Raw genomic sequence first — 19,187 nt, forward strand, 5'->3', positions numbered from 1 at the left:
ATAAATAAATAAAAAATAAATAAAAAATCTTTTTCAGCAAAAACAGATTTCCAACCAACATTCCATTGTTGCGACTGGTGCTGAACTCAATTTTTGCTTAGCAAAGAATCTTGTTTTGCAGTATTTTCTGCTGAAGAGCTTTTATGAAGTTTTACTCGGATCAGTCTTGATCATCTTGATTGTGACTCTGCTTCTTCGTCTCGAATCATCTTCTCCAATTCAGGCCAGGAAGGTGGAGTTGTAGCCACTCTGCTCTCGAATCATCTCCTCCAATTCAGGCCAGGAAGGTGGAGTTGTAGCAACTCTGCTCTCGAATCATCTTCTCCAATTCAGGCCAGGAAGGTGGAGTTTTAGCAACTCTGCTCTCGAATCATCTTCTCCAATTCAGGCCAGGAAGGTGGAGTTGTAGCTACTCTGCTCTCGAATCATCTCCTCCAATTCAGGCCAGGAAGGTGGAGTTTTAGCAACTCTGCTCTCGAATCATCTTCTCCAATTCAGGCCAGGAAGGTGGAGTTGTAGCAACTCTGCTCTCGAATCATCTTCTCCAATTCAGGCCAGGAAGGTGGAGTTTTAGCAACTCTGCTCTCGAATCATCTTCTCCAATTCAGGCCAGGAAGGTGGAGTTTTAGCAACTCTGCTCTCGAATCATCTTCTCCAATTCAGGCCAGGAAGGTGGAGTTTTAGCAACTCTGCTCTCGAATCATCTTCTCCAATTCAGGCCAGGAAGGTGGAGTTGTAGCAACTCTGCTCTCGTAAAACACAAACTCCTTTAGGTGGACCCTTTGTATTCTCTTTGCAAATTCTAGCAGCTTGTCCTCGAATTGGGGATTTTGACCAAAAGCAACACAGAGAGCCGGACGACTTAAACTGTATCTAAAGAGTACAATAAGAATAGTGGTGTGAGCACACGTTTTTTGATTGGTTTGTTTCAGGAATAAAAGCTTCAGAGCATTAAGGAGGCTGAATTGAGTTGTACTTTTCAATCATTAAAAAAAGTTAAACGTACAAATATTAAAAATGTACAAAAACAGACAATTTAAAATGGTTAACCAAAATACGTGATGAATCGGTTTTCAACTAGTTGTTTAAACCCGCCGAGGCCTGGTTCTTAATAATTTACTTCGTCTCGTTAAATTATCAAGAACCAGGCCTCGGTGGGTTTAAACCACTAGTTGAAAACCTCTTCACCACACATTGATTGCCTTTTTAAAAGCTCCATATAAGAGGTGTAAAATTTGCATCGGGGATAAATAAAAAAAAAGCATCATTTGTTTTTACCCGTTTCCCATTACTCAAGTGGGACTTCGACCCCCACGACCTTTGCCAATCTAGATCAGATGTCTTACAAACTAGACATACAAGATTGTCCGATAGTTAGAGGCAGTTTGAATTCTACATTTTAGCAGCGGGTACCGCATTGATTTAAGACATTAAATTTACTCGGGAAAGTACCGAGTATACAGTGCTAACACACACCGATGTAAGGGTAGAACCAAACAAACGTCATGCTGTTAGACGATGCTAAGCATAGAAAGCCCTTGCTAAATTGGGTTACCACCAAACAAACGTCACGCTGTTAGACTATGCTAAGCATAGAAAGCCCTTGCTAAATTGGGTTACCACCACGCTGTTAGACGATGCTAAGCATAGAAAGCCCTTGCTAAATTGGGTTACCACCACGCTGTTAGATGATGCTAAGCATAGAAAGCCCTTGCTAAATTGGGTTACCACCACGCTGTTAGACGATGCTAAGCAAAGAAAGCCCTTGCTAAATTGGGTTACCACCAAATAATCATGCAAAGTATACTACTCGTACTGTAGGTGATTTTCTGCTTTAATTTGCTAAGCAAACAAGTATTTTCTCATGAATAGCAACTGACTTACTGAGCATAGATTTCCTTTGAGAGATCCTTGCAGACTTGGACTGGCACTGAGGACATCAGACAAAAAAGGATGAGTTTCCGACAATGATTGAAAACCATCAAAACGTCCTGTGCGTCCACTCTGGATAAAAATAATGATTACAACTAAAATTATTCTATCTTAATATTACATCTATTATATACACAAATATTACAAGTAAAGATTTTGCTCCTTTGCAACAAATGAAGAAGCCTCACGTCCCAAAAATGTTTGAATGCACGCTTGCCATGCCGATTCATAAATGTTTGAATGCACGCTTGCCATGCCGATTCATAAATGTTTGAATGCACGCTTGCCATGCCGATTCATAAATGTTTGAATGCACGCTTGCCATGCCGATTCATAAATGTTTGAATGCACGCTTGCCATGCCGATTCATAAATGTTTGAATGCACGCTTGCCATGCCGATTCATAAATGTTTGAATGCACGCTTGCCATGCCGATTCATAAATGTTTGAATGCACGCTTGCCATGCCGATTCATAAATGTTTGAATGCACGCTTGCCATGCCGATTCATAAATGTTTGAATGCACGCTTGCCATGCCGATTCATATTTGTTTTGTTCCCTTCCGTCACTAGTTCAAAAAAATCTCTTAAACAGGGGCTTCAGGATAATCTCAATATTTTAACTACATGTATTACCTTTTTTGGGCCAAATAGGATTGTAGAAACTGGTTTATAACCATTTAATAATTTGCATTTAGTAATAAATAACTAAGTCAAAGATGCACCTCTCCGCGCCGCTTTTTCTATTATCTATGATAATGATATGCAATGACCCCTTGAAGTCATTGGCGCAATTTCCCAATAGGGTTTGTGCATAGTTCTCCAGCTTTGGCCAATTGAGGGCATTATTTTCCATATCAAATAGCCACCGATGACTTCACAAGTCCTATGTCGCGCGGGTTTGTTTAACCTCGCATTTTTCTGAATTTTGGCTTGGAGTGTTTTGGAAAAAAACACTTTTTTACCATGTTTTAACGTGAGGTAAGAGACTCGTTATATTTTTTTTCTGTTTCCTATGGACTCCATCTATTAGAAAAATGTAATAACTGTATATTTCAGAGCATCCTGTAGCCGCCCTTTAAGTAAAGTCTTTCCTCTGCAAACTATATGCTAGGCAGAAACTGATAACCTGTCTTTAAAACCTTTCTTCAAACATTTCTGTGTGTTCAATTGCCTTGGTAGATACATATAGACTATATTATGATTATGATTATGACCATGTCAAGGCCTTATAAAGACAAGGTTCATAACTTTTCTTCTTCGTATTGTGTAGCCTTGCCCAAGGCTCTTTACGCAAGCACCAGCCCGCTCTGACTTCACCAGGTAGCGTTGGACGATGAATTGCATAGACAAATGTACTGGCACGGTATGAATACAACCTCAGACGGCGAAGCCGAACTAGGCTTCGTTGTTTGAGGTTGAAAAACCGTGCTTCGACCCCACGGTATCACGTACTGTACATGTATATCATACCATGCCAGTACATGTATCTATATAGTTTGTCGTCCAACGCTACCTGGTGAACTCAGAGCGGGCCGGTGCTTGCGTAAAGCACCTCGGACAAGGCTACGTATTGTGGTGTTTCATACCATTAAGATTACTCGTCTGCCCTTCATTCAATCCTACTCTTAACTTAAGATCTTACTCGCTGTTTGTAGAGATGACACACAGTCTTGTGAGGGAGTGACACTGATGAAGGGCTTCAAATAAGGAGTGCATCCGATCAATATTCCTCTGCTCCAATCTGAGAAGATAAAACAAGACAATTAGGTTTTTTTATTAATTGATGATGTAATGATTTCATAAGGGAACGAAGAGCAAAGGTTTTTTGGTTTTAAACCTACACTGATGTTTTGAGAAGCACTGCCTGCTAAGTGCTTTTAAAGTCCTACTTCAAGTTCTACTAATTGACATTACTTGAGCCAAACTACGTTGTTGCTAATAAGAGCGGATAAGAACAGCGGACTCAAGCTCTGGTGTTTCTTGTTAAGTCAATAGTGTTTCAAGTAAGACACTTAAAATAATACTAATTTATTTTTGATAAAGCGTCTTAAATAAAAAAATCTCAAAATGCTATATCAAATTTTGTTTACACTATTACAAAATAAGAAGAGATAAGCAAAATACAGCAAGATTACGTTGTGAAATAAGACAAATAAAATACGAACATTGAGATAAATCAACAACACAACAATGAGCTACACCAATACGAGTCAATCAACAATATATCACACCACAAGAAAATGCAACAAATAAAATAAGATACAAAGAGTAATTACCAATAGTGTCCACTGCTTTTAAAGGCACTGGGACGGACACTACTGGTAATTATTCAAAACAATTGTTAGCATAAAAACTAACTTGGTAATGAGCAATTGAGAGCTGTTGAAAGTATAAAACATTGTGAGAAACAGCTCCCTTACTATAATATTTAAATTGTATAAGAGATCTCAGCTGAGGTCTTGAAATCATAGCATCTGAAAGCACATAACCTGTGTTACAAGGGTGTTTTTACTTTCATTATTCTCTTGCAACTTTGATGACCAATTGAGTCAAAATTTTCACAGGTTTAGTTATTTGATGCAAATGTTGAGATACACCAAGTGAGAGTACTGGTCTTTGACAATTAACAAAGGTGTCCAGTGCCTTTAAGTCTTACCTCAGGTCTTCAAGGCGGTCTGCATACTTCAATGCCTCCACTAGACCCTTCAGATACTGACACTTAGCAGAAGGTCCCAGATTGGCCAGGGTTAGACTGCGGAGCTGTTTACAGTTCTTCAGGATTTCCACGAGGCTGTGACCGTGGAGAAATGTTGGTATACCGGCTAAGACCAAGGAGTGGAGCTGGGTCCAACGGGAGATGCACAGGAAAGCATCTTCAGACACCGATGAGAATGATGAAGGGCCACTGGAGAAGAGTGATCAAAAGTTAAGAGGTCAGAGTTTAATCATTATACAGCATTTAAAAAAAATTGAACCTTTTTATAAGATATTTTATTTTTATAACTATGCTTAGTTTATGGTCATGCTACTGCTTTAACCCTGTTTTAAACTAATGTGTAGCTGCTTTTATAAACAGAAACTCTGTTGTTTTAAAATACAGCCAATCAGACCCGAAACACTTGGGCGAACCAGTTCTCTTTTCGCACTGGTTTCTTTTTTGTGCATTACACAACACACAGGACCAATGGCTTTACGTCTCATCGGAGGAACAAACTCATTCTTTAAGGTTCCCTGAAGCATAGAGCAAGGACGTTGCTCTATGCCTGAAGTAAAAACACGAGACTTGCAAAATCATGCCTGTAACACATTCTCACCAGTGATTTGCCTGCTTCGGTGCGGAACTGGATTTGTGTAGCTCTGTTTTCAAGACAGATTTGAAGGCCACCCCTACAAGCTCAAGTGACTGTAACTGCCTGGCGCCATTGACAACCCTAGCTAAGTGACTGCCGCAGTAAATGCATCCCTTGAAGTCAACCTACATTCAAAAGAAAATCAGAAGAAAATGTTTGGTGTGCAACTGTAAGGAATGACTTCACACCTGCTTTATCATTTCTAAAGGCTATTTTATATCATGCGGTGAATGCACCTAAACAGTGCATAGTCAACCCTCCTACTGTCTGACCGTTTCATATCATCCACTGTGGTTTTGAATGAAACTAAGCCAACCTGCAACATATCATGTGTGAATACTACACAGTACACAGTCAACCCTCCTACTGACTGACCATTCAATATCATCCACTGTGGTGTTGATTGATAGATGTACTGTGCCAGCTTGCAGTATATGGTGTGGTTGTTGCGTCTACACAGTACACAATCAACCCTCCTACTGACTGACCATTCAATATCATCCACTGTGGTGTTGATTGATAGATGCACTGTGTCAGCCTGCAGTATGATATGGTGTGGTTGTTGCATCTACACAGTACACAGTCAACCCTCCTACTGACTGACCATTCAATATCATCCACTGTTGTTTGATTGATAGATGCACTGTGCCAGCCTGCAATATGATATGGTGTGGTTGTTGCATCTACACAGTACACAGTCAATCCTCCTACTGTATGACCATTCAATATCATCCACTGTTGTTTGATTGATAGATGCACTGTGTCAGCCTCCAGTATGATATGGTGTGGTTGTTGCATCTACACAGTACACAGTCAACCCTCCTACTGACTGACCATTCAATATCATCCACTGTAGTTTGATTGATAGATGCACTGTGCCAGCCTGCAGTATGATATGGTGTGGTTGTTGCATCTACACAGTACACAGTCAACCCTCCTACTGTATGACCATTCAATATCATCCACTGTTGTTTGATTGATAGATGCACTGTGCCAGCCTGCAGTATGATATGGTGTGGTTGTTGCGTCTACACAGTACACAATCAACCCTCCTACTGTATGACCATTCAATATCATCCACATAGATTTTAATACAATGAATGGAACCTTGGTAGGGTTAAAGTCTCTGTTATACTCATACCACTTAAAATGTATAATGCTTTGTAGTGACCACTGCAAGATGACCACCCTCTGGTAACAGGAAATACAAAAATTACAAGGTTCAAGTTCCATGACAAGATTGTAAAGCTTTAATTTACGCTTGACAATGCTTTCCTTTTCAGCCCAAAAAATGCTGTACTTTTTGTGCACAATTTTCAGTGACCATTAGGTTAGAATTAATGTACCTCTTTTGTGTCAACAGGGGAGGTCGTTTCATTCATACAACTTTCGCATCTGAAAGCAAAAATACAAAAATGTGGGTCATTTTACAAGTTCATTATAAAAAATGCAATTCTCAGAGATTTTCTGGTGATGAAAAAAATTCTCTTCAAAATGTTGAAATCAAAGAGGTTTTAGATTTACACTTTTAATGTTTTCCCCCATTACCAACTCTATACTTTGTCTTCTAGATGAAATCTTTTCAAAGAAGCATAGAATCTGATTTTGACCTGCCATGCTCGTTGACCCTGATGCCAAGGCGTTGTCGCCTGCTGGTGCTACCTTGGGTATCTCGATGGCTCCTCGTATTATAGGTTTGGATTCTATGTGATGGTTTCATCCACAGTGGCTCTGATGTGGTTTTGTCAGCCAGACAACAGAGCGGCAACGAAAGGGACTTGAGACCTAAGGAAACATTCAAAACACACTCACTTTTAAAAAAAGGAAAATAAATTCAATTGATAGTATACCAATGACCATGAATTGTCCCTTCTATTAAAGACAATGGACACTATTGGTAATTGTCAAAGACCAGTCTTCTCACTTGATGTATCTCAACATACGCATAAAGTAACAGACCTGTGAAAATTTGAGCTCAATAGGTATCGTAGTTGCGAGATAATAATGAAAGAAAAGAAACACCCTTATCACACGAAGTTGTGTGCTTTTAGATGCTTGATTTCGAGACCTAAAATTCTAAATCTGAGGTCTCGAATCAAATTCATGGAAAATTACTTCTTTCTCGAAAACTATTCCACTTCAGACGGAGCCGTTTCTCACAATGTTTTATATTATAACACCCCTTACAAGTATTCTGCCTGCTCATTGGTTTAGAGCGCGTCACATGACATGTCTTAGTTTTGCTAGACGAACGGCCGTGTGATAGTGCGTCGGTTTGCCGTGCGCTAGTCCGAAGACTAGCACACGGCGTGCAGTACCCAGGCGTCCGTTGCGTGTACGAGGATGATACATTAATAGTCTGTAACCATTTCGGATTGCACGACACTACATGCAGCACAGTAAAAGTTTTTGCAATCTGTATTCGCGTCGTCCGTGGATTGTAGCATTCAGGTCTGTAACTTAATAATAATAGTACAGTATTTAGAAATGTTTGGGGTGTTATAAAACAAATATTGACTGCTTTTACTCGTGCAATGGTTAAAACTATGACTCCCTCGGTGATCCCAGTAGCGTTCTCCGCTTCGCCTCGGGAAAATAGAACGCTCCGGGGATCACCTCGGGAGTTGTAACCATAGCACTCGAAGCAGTCAATATTTGTATACTACCAACCTCTTCTCATTACCTGTTACCATTAAGGTTTTATGCTATAATAATAATAACATAATAATAAGACTTGTAATGCGCACGTATCCACCCTGCTGGGTGTTCAAGGCGCAATGCTAATAAATATTTTGAGTAATTACCAAAAGTGTCCACTGCCTTTAAGCTCTGCCTCCCAACACAATGTCCAGCTTTCTTTTCGGTGGCAGCTTGTTCATAATTAAGACTGCTCATCATCCCACACACTCGTACATTATCTGGTAACTATGGTAACTTTTGCCACTCAACCAATTATGAGCAAGTTCGAGTGGGCACATGTAGTCGACCCCTGATTGACCAGCAATGTACATGTACATGTGCAGTGCCATACTCACTCAAACTCACTCATAAAATGATTCAATAGAATTTGCATGGGGATACATAATGTTCAATTTGGTTTTACCCATATTATACAACGATGTAAGGTAAGTTTACACACCATGAAACTGGCCAAGAAGTTGTGTAAGACGGTTGTCATCATCTGGATGATGAAGATGAAGCCGACTGATGTTAAGATGCTCTAAGGGCGACTTGGCTTCCACCAAGACCTCTAGGAATGAAAGATCCAAATTCCTGTCTCCCTCCTGGAAATAAGTGCCAACGATGACTTAGAAACAAAGTTTATGAGTAGTGTCAGTGGTTATTACTAATGGAACGCCAAGGGAGCATACATTCTTGCAGACATACCATAATCAGTCTTACATCGATTGATCAGGTTTTTTTGCTATCCATCAATCAGTCTTCTGCATTGATCGATCAGATTCAAAAGCATCAAAAGCAGACTGAAAGCTGTATGACAATAAAATTCATACCAGTTCCTTCAGAGAAATATTTCCGTCTTCATTTCTGCTGTCAGATTTGCGCAACTTTTTACATTTTTATATTTATTTTTTAACCCTCATATCAATATTATTATTAATATTAAAATTTAAACATCAGCTTGTTGATTCAATTATCACTGTTTATTTATACGCTTTATTATAAATAAATAAATAAATAAATAAAAATTTAAAAAATCAGATTTGAAAGCCAGTAATTATTCACACTTTTTATTATTAATTTAATTTGTTTTATTTTTTGCAAGTTACCATGGTAATTTTAAAAATTTAATACAAAAATATTTTGAATAAGATGAAGACAACTGCTGGCTATAGAGTCATACACAGAGTCTCAAAGAACACTTGTAGTCACTGCAGATGTTTCTTCCATGTATGGCTTCACCGGGAAACCATACTTTCTCGTTTGCCGTGAAAACAGGGAAAACTCAAAACAAATGGGGCCAGTTGAAGTCATTGAAGATCGGTGTGTGGTGTGAACATTTCAATGTCCATCAAGTTTTAATATATGTTTGCATACTTCATTTTAACAAATGAAGATAATAAGGGCATCAGTTGATATATAGCATCATTATTTGTTTCCCAATTCAAAGAAAAAGGCATAATACCGTGAAAACTGGTAAGAGGATAGAATTGGAGCTGAAAATGACTGACCGTTTGAAAGAACTTTGAAGACACAATGAAGAAATGTATAAGAATAATATTATCATTATTAGCCTGTTTATAAGGGGCTGGCATTTAACTTTGTTTAAAATAAAAAAACATACCTGTTTTCTGCGACAGTCTCAAAAAGATATAAAATCCAAATGAGGCATATGCCTAAAAGGCTTACCGTCAAGAGAACATTCTTGCATCCTCTGATGTTAAGACTTTTTAACCGAGGTAAATTTTCCCCTGCGGAACACAGTTCTGTTTTTGTGAATGATGTCCCAGACACATTGAGATGACGTAAAGAACTAAATCTTGAAGAAATAGGGAATTCGTCTGAGCTGGCTGACTCCAGCGAGAGGATCTTGGATAAATCAAGCTCCTCTGAATCACCCAGACACGCCGTCAAAGAAGACGACACAGTGCGCAGAGCTTTCATCACCCCTCTTGGAAACCTAAGGCCATAGGCACGGTAGCTTCGGAAGGGTTTCTGAGCTTCTCCTAGAAAATCGATGTGGTGTAATCTTAACAAACATGACAAAGGCAGTTCAAGTAGAATTGGTGGGATATATCTGTAACTGAAAGCTGAGTTTTGTGTTCCTAGTTGATGCTTTAAGTCAAGAGTGAAGACTCTAAGGCTCTCACAATGATTGAGGAAAGTAAAGTCGCAGCGGTGCGAGATGACCATGTTAAGCTCTACGAGTTGGGACAATGTCTTTGACGCCACCTCGCCAAATGGAGCTGAGTGATTATACGAGAGACTTTTGAGAGTCTGAGCACTTGATAAGATCCTATCCAAAGTTCTCATAGGAACGTTTGAGCCTCTGATGTCCAGATGTTTCAAGTTGGTCATTTTAGGATTTAGTATACATGTACTGAGCTGGCTTGCCGTCAGCCAGTAGCAGTTGGAAATGTTGAAAGATCGGATTGAGGAGATTTTGTTGAGGCGTCCCAGCTCCCATAGGGTGTGAGGTGTTACTCGATAACTCTGATGCAGGTCTATTGATCTACAGGGTGTTTAAAAAAAAAGGATAATTTAGAAAAATGTATCCCAAATGGATTTTTTTTATAAGTTTACAAAAATCTGGCACGAAGTATCAGTGGACCAAGGTCCTAGCTTTTAAATACTTACCAAATCAATCCTCAGCTGTTCTGCATGAATGAGCACTAGCTAATTTTTTACTAATTACTATATTACTTTTGTCAGATTTTAATTGGATTGCACACAAAAGTGAAACTTGGGTTTTATCAGAATCAAACACCCAATTAGGTATGTGCTTTGCTGCTCATAAATTTTTAGGAAAAGTTTCCGTATGTCGCCACCACTTTTTCATCCGATATGAAATAATATAGTATCTTATTTACCTCAATGATAAATCCCTTTTTGTAAAAATGAGTGAAAAAGTGGTGGCGCCATACGGAAAGTTATCCAATTTTTAATGATGTGACATGATGTGAGGGTATTGCTACAGCGTACACAGGCTGCACCAACTGCTTATTCAAGTGCGAGCGAGTTGCATGCTGGGGCATAATCAAGATGGCTGAAGTGAAATTGTAAACAGAATTGAGATGTGTAGGCTGTAGAGCTGTGATAATTCTAGAATCAAATAAATAAATAAATAAAATTATTGTTTGAATCAGTGTTTGCTAACCATAATATCTGGCAGTATTTGAATCTAGAGTAGTGGAAATCTACACTAGGCCCTATTCATTATAGTAACACTGTAACAAGTATGAGTTAACACTGGTGCTGCTAACTAAGCTAAGATTAAGAAAACACACCAAAACAACAACGTTACCTAAACAAAGTGGAACCATCAATTACTTCACAAAATATTCGATCTACTTCTCTCAATGCCAGCAGATCTAAAGTTGAAAGATAACCCATGATGCTCATGAGCAACTCCGTGGGAAGCATTTCTAATAAACATCTTTGTGTTTTGACTTCTGCAAGTGAATGGCTAACAGAAAAGGAACCTTCTGTGACTTTCTGTCTGGGTGGTGTCTTGGGGGCTGCCATCTTTATTGAAGCGCCCTCAAGCGACCACTATAAAGTTTTCGAGAAGTTTCAGTGATGTTCGTTGGTGCGTTCGATTAATAGCTTCCCTTTGTCGTTCCCAAGGGCGTCGATCGCTACTGAAAAGTGAGGGGGCAGTCTTTAAAAACCTTACATTATTTGTACCCCATACCATTTCTTTTACATTTAATTTCTGTGTACACTTGCTCACTAATTTTTGTTTAACCAGGAGGCGAGTAAAAGGGGGTGATATTAAACGGCATGAATATTTTTTTTATGCATTCATTCTTTCATGATCTTTTAATTTCAAAGTTGAAATTTTGCATTAACCTTTTGCACTGACGTCATTCAGCAAAAAAAAAAACGCTTAAAGATGGTCTTTTTTTACGCACGGCAGATTGGCCAAGGAAGAATGTCAACGCGAGGGCCCTATTGTAAGATATTACATTAATATTACATTTGAAATTTTAATTTATCACTCATAATACTGAATAAACCATAAGCTAGCATGAAACGCTTCAAGGTGTTTTTGTTTTTACGCGCAGCGGATTGGCCAGAGAAAAAAAGCTCATTGCTGAGGCTCTATCGAAAGATTTCGTTTATTACTCTTATCACTCTTTATTTGTCTTCCCTTGTAATTTCATTTTAAAGCAATGTAGGTCTACCTTTTACCCTCAAGGCTGTTCATAGTTGTGTCTTAGTTGTGGATTTTATTATCGTTTAGTTAGGGGCCGTATTCACGAAGCCCACGTAAATCGTTTACTTACGTGGCTCTTTAAGACTTTATTAAGCACTTGCGTGTTATTCATTTACATTTTACTCCATATTTCTAATGAAACAGTCAATCAAAAGGTGGGGGGACATCTGATATACTGTGTCCCCACCCCCAGTCTAAAAAAGTGGGTGTGGGGGGGGGCAGGGACATGTCCCCCGTGCGCCACCCATCCGACGGCCTTGGTCGACCCCGCGGTGCTCACTCCCGGGCCTGACAAGAGCTAATTAAAGTGTCCGGAGCGGACAGTATTATTATCTGACACCGGTCTCGAGGCAGTGGCGCGCGTATTATTCACGAGCCTCGAAGCGTGACGTCAGGTGTTTAGGCTCAGAATGCTCAAACAGTTAGTAGAAGGATAGGCCTATGTCTTTTGCAAAGCAATCGCAAAACAACTTAGACTCAATCGGTCATCGGAGTCGGGAGAAAATAACGGGTAAACCCATTGTTTCCGCACGTTTCGCCGTGTCATGACATGGTGTTAATAAATCCGTAATTTTTGATGTCGAGAATTGATAATTGTTGTTATTGTTTTCTCAAAAGTAAAGCATTTCATGGAATAATATTTCAAGAGAAGTCTTTCACCATTACCTTCTGTAAACCCTGTAAGTTATTTGTAAATCTGTGAACTTTTTTTTTTCTGTTCCGAAAGTGTCCAACGGCTTCCAATAGCTATATAGGGGGCACACCCCTCCCCCCAACCCATCCCACCCAATCCCACCTCCGGGCAAGACACTACTTAAGATGAAGTGTCCACCACTACCCTACACAAGGGCTGCTTTGGCAACCACATAATACTTGAGCTACAAGTTTAGGGCCCCTGCCCCATCCAATCCCACCCCATCCCGTAAGACCAATACTTAAGATTTTTAATTTTTAATAAATGGTCAGTGGAAAGAAATCCAACATTGGTCACGCCATCGGTCAAGCGTTGGCAACGATTTTGATTTGTTTCGCTCATCTGCATACTGACATGAGAAATGCCCTTATTGGTCATGCTGATTCGCAGGAAGAGGCTTCCCGAAATAGATCACGCATGTAATGTTGACAAACGAAATTCCCGCTACCTTTGAATTTCCAGGAGGCCACGTACGTTGTTCTTTCAAGACTCAAAATGTCGGTCTGCCCAATTTGGTGCTTCCCTAGCTGGCAGAGAGAATCAGTGGTCATTGAGTTTCCAGTGCCTAAAAAAAAAACAGTTTAAATTTGAGGCAGGCGCGGAGGGAGGGACACGTACGTATAGGCACATAATAATGTAATAACATTTTGCGGATAGCTGTGCGCCGTTTTCCCGACGGAGATCGAAGGGCCGGAGTGCGGGTATACTAACTTCATTAAGTCCCGTTCTCGTGCGTGAGGTCCCTAAGCATATCCGCCGTCACATTGTGATCCCAAAAAGATTGACATGTTAACTGAAATGTATGTGCCCTGGTTAATAATGCTCAGAAATATTATCACACAAAGGTAGGCCTATTATGAAGAAAACCAAAAACTAAACAATCGTTGGCCTGCTCTTGTAACAAATAATGCCTCGAACAGGGGCTAGTTTTTAACTACCTGTAAGGGGGGGGGGCGGGGCTACTCAAAATATTTCAGTGATTCATTTCACTGTATCAAAATGATGAACATTTGAGACTTGAGGCTGTGCTGATTTTTCTGAAGACGTCGTGCAGTCAGGTAATGTTCTACACAAAACCAAAACCTTGCTGCCGTCCGAGCAAGATGCTCTCATAGTAAGTTATCACACGTCGCCTGTGAGCAACTTCTCCAACTAACGAGACGATCCTCCTTCGGCCACAACTTACGAGTTTTCACAACTTACGAGTTTTTACATGAAACAAACATTTCGGTTTAGGTTTTATTAAAAGTATAGTTAAAAAACGAATACATTTATAAGTTCAGCATACAGTGTTTAAACATTATTAAACAGATGCTACCTTACCGTGTGTACAAAGTGTAATGCAATATACTTCCTCATACATAGAATGACAATGCTGTATACGGCAATGAATAGATCGAAAAACAACCTTTGTTGGGGTAGGTTTTGGTCCAATGTTTAACAAAGAAACAAAATATTTGTGTGCAAATAAAATAGGTTTTTGCACTGTGGGCCAAACAGTTTTGTTAGTACGCCACAATAAAAGTTCAAATTAAAGTCGTCTTGTTTGTACTGAAAGTACGAGATTGCCTGCTAAATAGCATTATTGGTTATCAGTTTGCGTTAAAATGCAACCAGCATGTATGAAAATTGCCCTCTTGGTTTTCATAGCCTTGTTTGCTACGAAAGCAAGATCCCAAACTCAGCATAGCATTGGACCTTACACAACAAGCGAGACTGAACGATGTGTGTGCCGGCCACACATCACAGTCAATCCGCCTGTTTGTAGTCGCTCCTCTCCCGTGAACTCCTCCGGTACCGGCTACAACTGTACGACCGTCCAGGAAACACTTCGTACAGTACTAAGAAATCAAGAAACGGCCTCCTCTGAGGCACAAGGTTTAAGACGACAGGTGGATGAGCTACAATTATCTGTTTCTATGTTGGTGGAACTCCTTCATAGTAGAAGTAAGTTTTATTTCTTTACAGTCATCATAACCGCGTTCGATCACTTTCAATTCGTTCAACTTATCTATTCGTTTTTTTTTGACACAAATGAAATTTTGTATCAATTGTAAAGAATTAAAGAATATTATAGATCGACAACTATCTACACAAAAGAGAAAGCCACAAAGTCTATATAGATTGAAAACAAGTTAGACCCTATCTGGTAACAAATAATAGTCGTTATATGGGGGATCATAGGAGTTTCTTTAGTTGCAGTTTAAGACAGACTGGTACCTCTCTTTATGCTTAATTTGATATTAAAACAGGCACTGGTTTAACATACCCAATGATTTCATTGGATACAATGAATTCAATGGACAATGAACTGGCAGTGACGTAAGCTTTTCATTAATTGTCTATGGCCGGTTCGAGGTGATGTTTGTCAGTTGCCAATAATTTCAATGGATACAATGACTTTATTGGATAAACTTGCACTGACGTAAGCTTTTCATTAGTCCGCCGAATGGCCGGTTTGAGGTGAAGTTTGTCAGTTGCCTTCTCAGTCATCTGCATGAAACACGAACGTAAGATTGATTTGACTGCGAATCTCTGATGTGCAATGATTTCGAGAGGGCAAAATACTTTTAGAAGGAAATGTCGTGGCCGAGCGGTTAACTTGAGCACCGAATTCAAATTCTTGTGTTTCTGATCAGGAGTGTGGGTTCGATTCCCCAGCCGTGACACTTGCGTCCTTTAGCAAGACAATAACAAGCGTTGTTTCGTCTTTCGGATGGGACGTAAAGCTGTTGGTCCCATGTATTGTGTAACGCGTGTAAAAGAATCCAGTTCACTTATCGAAAAGAGAAGGGGTCAGCCCCGGTGTTCCTCGCTGTGGCTGCTAATGCGCCGTAGCACCTTGTAAAACCTAAAGTGCTATACTGGATCTCAGAATTCATCACTTCAATAACCTATCTTTCTGAAAGTTTGTATATACTCAGCGCCTTGAGTACCTTGGTTGGTAGATATTACGTGCGCTAGAAGACTTCGGTATTATTATTATGTAACACCAATGAACTTCCATTGCATAGGATTTGGAGAAAGTAAATTATATAGATAAGGTAATAACAATTACGGTATAAAAGAAAAGAAAACAAGTTTGGTTTATTCACCCTTGCCCAGTGACCCTCCAAAAGGATTGTTCCGAGGTTCATGCGAGGGGAATGATGATCAGTGGCGTGTACACGGTTCAAACTCTAGGTTCTACTGAAGCTTTCGAGGTGTATTGTGATATGGAGACAGACGGTGGTGGATGGACGGTAAGAAAACATGGATAAGATTAGGGGCCTACTCATCTTTGAAACACTGGACACCTTTGGTATTGTCAAAGATCAGTCTTCTCACTTGGTTTATCTCACCATATGCTCACAAAAATCTGTGAAAATTTGAGCTCAATTGGTCGTCGAAGTTGCGAGATAACAATAGCAGAAAAAAACACCATTGTCACACGAAGTTGTGTGCTTTCAAATGATTGATTTCGGGAACCTTTAAAAATATGAAAAGACATTCCAAATCAGATGCTGATACACACCAAGTGAGTCTTAGACAATTCCAATAGTGTCCGACACTATTGGTAATTGTCTAAGACCAGTCTTTTCATTTGGTGTATCTCAGCATAATGCATAAAATAACAAACCTGTGAAAATTTGAGCTTGATTGGTCGTCGAAGTTGCGAGATAATATGAAAGAAAGAAGACAAAAAGTTGTGTGCTTCCAGATGCTTGATTTCGAGACCTCAAATTCTAAATCTGAGGTCTCGAAATCAAATTCGTTGAAAATTACTTCTTTCTCGAAAACTACATTATTTTAGTGTTCACTGCCTTTACATTATAAAGGAGTTTTATCAAGTTGAAGGAGACCGCGTATAAAAAAAACCACGTTCCTTTGATAGGTTTTCCAGCGGCGCCAGGACGGCAGTGTAGATTTCTATTTGGACTTTGCCAGCTACAGCCGGGGCTTTGGGAGTCTAGAGGGAGAGTTTTGGCTTGGTAACGACAACTTGCACCGTCTGACCGCTCAGGGCGTGTACGAACTCCGCGTAGATCTCACAGGCTTCGACGACGTCACTGGGTATGCCGTGTATGACTCGGTCAACATCGCCAATGTGAGCGACAATTACAGGCTGATAGTAGACGGTTTCTCAGGAAACGCAGGTAACCCCTCCCCCCCCCCCGTGTCAGACAGGCGTTCCATAGTCACGCCGAACCAAATTATTGAATAAAGTGCGTGAAAAGTTCGACGTCCGAAACAGTTGGAGCGACTAGAAGCACTTAGAAGTCAAAAGATTGAGTGTTGCAGTGGTTCGGAACGATCCTTGAGCGCATTGGTTTCCCATCGACTTGTCATGAGCCGAACTACAAGTCGCCCCTATATAATAGTTGATAATACACAATAGGAGACTTTGATTGCTTTTATAATTTATTGCTTTTGGTAAAAAGTTCACGGAAGACAGCAATGCGTAGAACTTCGTGCTGACTATTAAAGAATCATTAATATTTTGCATAATAGCAACATCATTTCATTAAGCCAGTGGTTCGTACAATAGAAGAAATAACCAACACTTGTCATGCATAACAACAGTGGATCCATTTACATGTTAGAGATGTTTCACTGGAACAAGTTCACTTTTTTTAAACTACTATTTTTATTTTGCTTCCACTCCTTTATCAAGTTATCATGAGGTCATTTAAAAAAATGTGTACCTTTTTCCTAAAATACTTCTGGAGGAACAATTAGGTAAGAATTTAGAGGAGAAAATGGTAAAATAAAAAAATATTTGCTTGTCAATCCTGATTCGATAGCAGTTTTCGGCTTGTGGTGATTATTGTTAAGCTAAAAATTGTGAACATTTTAAATACTAACATATTTTTAAATGCGGTTAAAAATAAAAATAAATTTTTCACTTCTCCCAATTACCCTATTCCAATCAATCAACTGGTTTCCAAACCAACACTTTACTGAGATACCTAAGTTATGTAATAAACGAGTACATGTTTTAAAGGCAGTGGACACTATTGGTAATTACTAAAAATAGTTATCAGCATAAAAGTAAAACCTTGCTTGGTAACGAGTAATGGGGAGCTGTTGGTAGTATTAAACATTGTGAGAAACGGCTCCCTCTGAAGTAACGCATATTTATCGAGAAAGAAGTAATTTTCCACGAATTTGATTTCGAGACCTCAGATTTAGAATTTGAGGTCTCGAAATCAAGCAGCTGAAAGCACTCAACTTCGTGTGACAAGAGTCTTTTTTTCTTTCATTTATTATTTCGCAACTTCGACGACCGATTGAGCTCAAATTTTCGCAGGTTTATTAATATGCATACATGTATATGTTAAGATGCACCAAGTGAGAAGACTGGTCGTTGGCAATTACCAATAGTGTCAAGGTCTTCAAATTACCTCCTGCCAACAATTCCCTTTTGCATGTATATGACTATGGCTACGTGTGTTATCTTTCAGGAGACTCGTTAGCACATCATAATAACAATGCATTTACGACCAAAGACCGAGACAACGATTTCTGGCGTGGTAACTGCGCCGAGGTTAACCACGGAGCCTGGTGGTACTCCAGCTGCTACGACTCCAATTTGAACGGGAGATACTTCAATGAGGCCAGTGCCAATGTGGAAGGAATTAGGTGGTATGGCTTTTCGAATTACCGCTCACTCAAAACTACTGAGATGAAAATTAGAAGGAAAGTTTAGTCCTTAAAGGCAGTGGACACTATTGGTAATTACTCAAAATATGTATTATTATAAAACCTTATTTGGTAACGAGTTACTCTGAGTATAAAGGGAAGAGGTTGATAGTATAAAACATTGTGAGAAATCTCTGAAGTGATGTAGTTTTCGAGAAAGAAGTAAATTTCCACAAATTTGATTTCAAGACCTCAGATTTAGAATTTGAGGTCTCGAAATCAAACATCTTAAAGCACACAACGTCGTGTAACAATGGTGTTTTTTCTTTCATTATTATCTCGCAACTTCGATGACCGATTGAGCTCAAATTTTCACAGGTTCGTTATTAATTGTATGCATATGTTGAGATACAGCAAGTGAGAAAACTGGTCTTTGACAATTACCAATAGTGTCCAGTGTCTTTAATAATGTGGATGCCATTATAATAAGGTACACAGTAGGCCTATTAACATCTCCTTACAAAATATCTTACTCACTTTCGCTTATTTAGTTTCAATTTTACAATAATATACAAACATTGAAACCAAAATGTGAAACATTTACCAAAATTTAATGTGAACTAACTTTTAATGCAACGGGTATCCCTGAAATTTCTTGGTCAAAATAAAAAAGTGGTGTATGATTATAT

General features: G+C 39.3%; 2 protein-coding genes across 2 annotated transcripts; one reads left to right on the forward strand and one right to left on the reverse strand.

Annotated features, from left to right (window-relative positions):
• Positions 1-610: 610 nt before the first annotated feature.
• Positions 611-11,490, reverse strand: LOC117307025 (F-box/LRR-repeat protein 18-like). The gene is made up of 10 exons (XM_033791659.1): positions 11,268-11,490; positions 9,653-10,475; positions 8,424-8,568; positions 6,895-7,069; positions 6,631-6,679; positions 5,249-5,409; positions 4,591-4,839; positions 3,577-3,675; positions 1,885-2,004; positions 611-873 (listed from the first exon to the last, which is right to left on the reverse strand). Exons 1-10 carry the CDS (start codon positions 11,486-11,488, stop codon positions 681-683), a joined length of 2,235 nt encoding a protein of 744 aa, XP_033647550.1. The 5' UTR covers positions 11,489-11,490; the 3' UTR covers positions 611-680.
• Positions 11,491-14,375: 2,885 nt separating this feature from the next.
• On the forward strand, positions 14,376-18,602 carry LOC117306963 (ficolin-1-like). The gene is made up of 4 exons (XM_033791565.1): positions 14,376-14,823; positions 15,982-16,118; positions 16,751-17,012; positions 18,321-18,602. The coding sequence occupies exons 1-4, from the start codon at positions 14,484-14,486 to the stop codon at positions 18,563-18,565; spliced, it is 984 nt and encodes a 327-aa protein (XP_033647456.1). The 5' UTR covers positions 14,376-14,483; the 3' UTR covers positions 18,566-18,602.
• Positions 18,603-19,187: the final 585 nt, after the last annotated feature.

The sequence above is a fragment of the Asterias rubens genome, chromosome 2 (assembly GCF_902459465.1).
Source record: "Asterias rubens chromosome 2, eAstRub1.3, whole genome shotgun sequence".
NCBI classification, from domain to species: Eukaryota; Metazoa; Echinodermata; class Asteroidea; order Forcipulatida; family Asteriidae; genus Asterias; species Asterias rubens.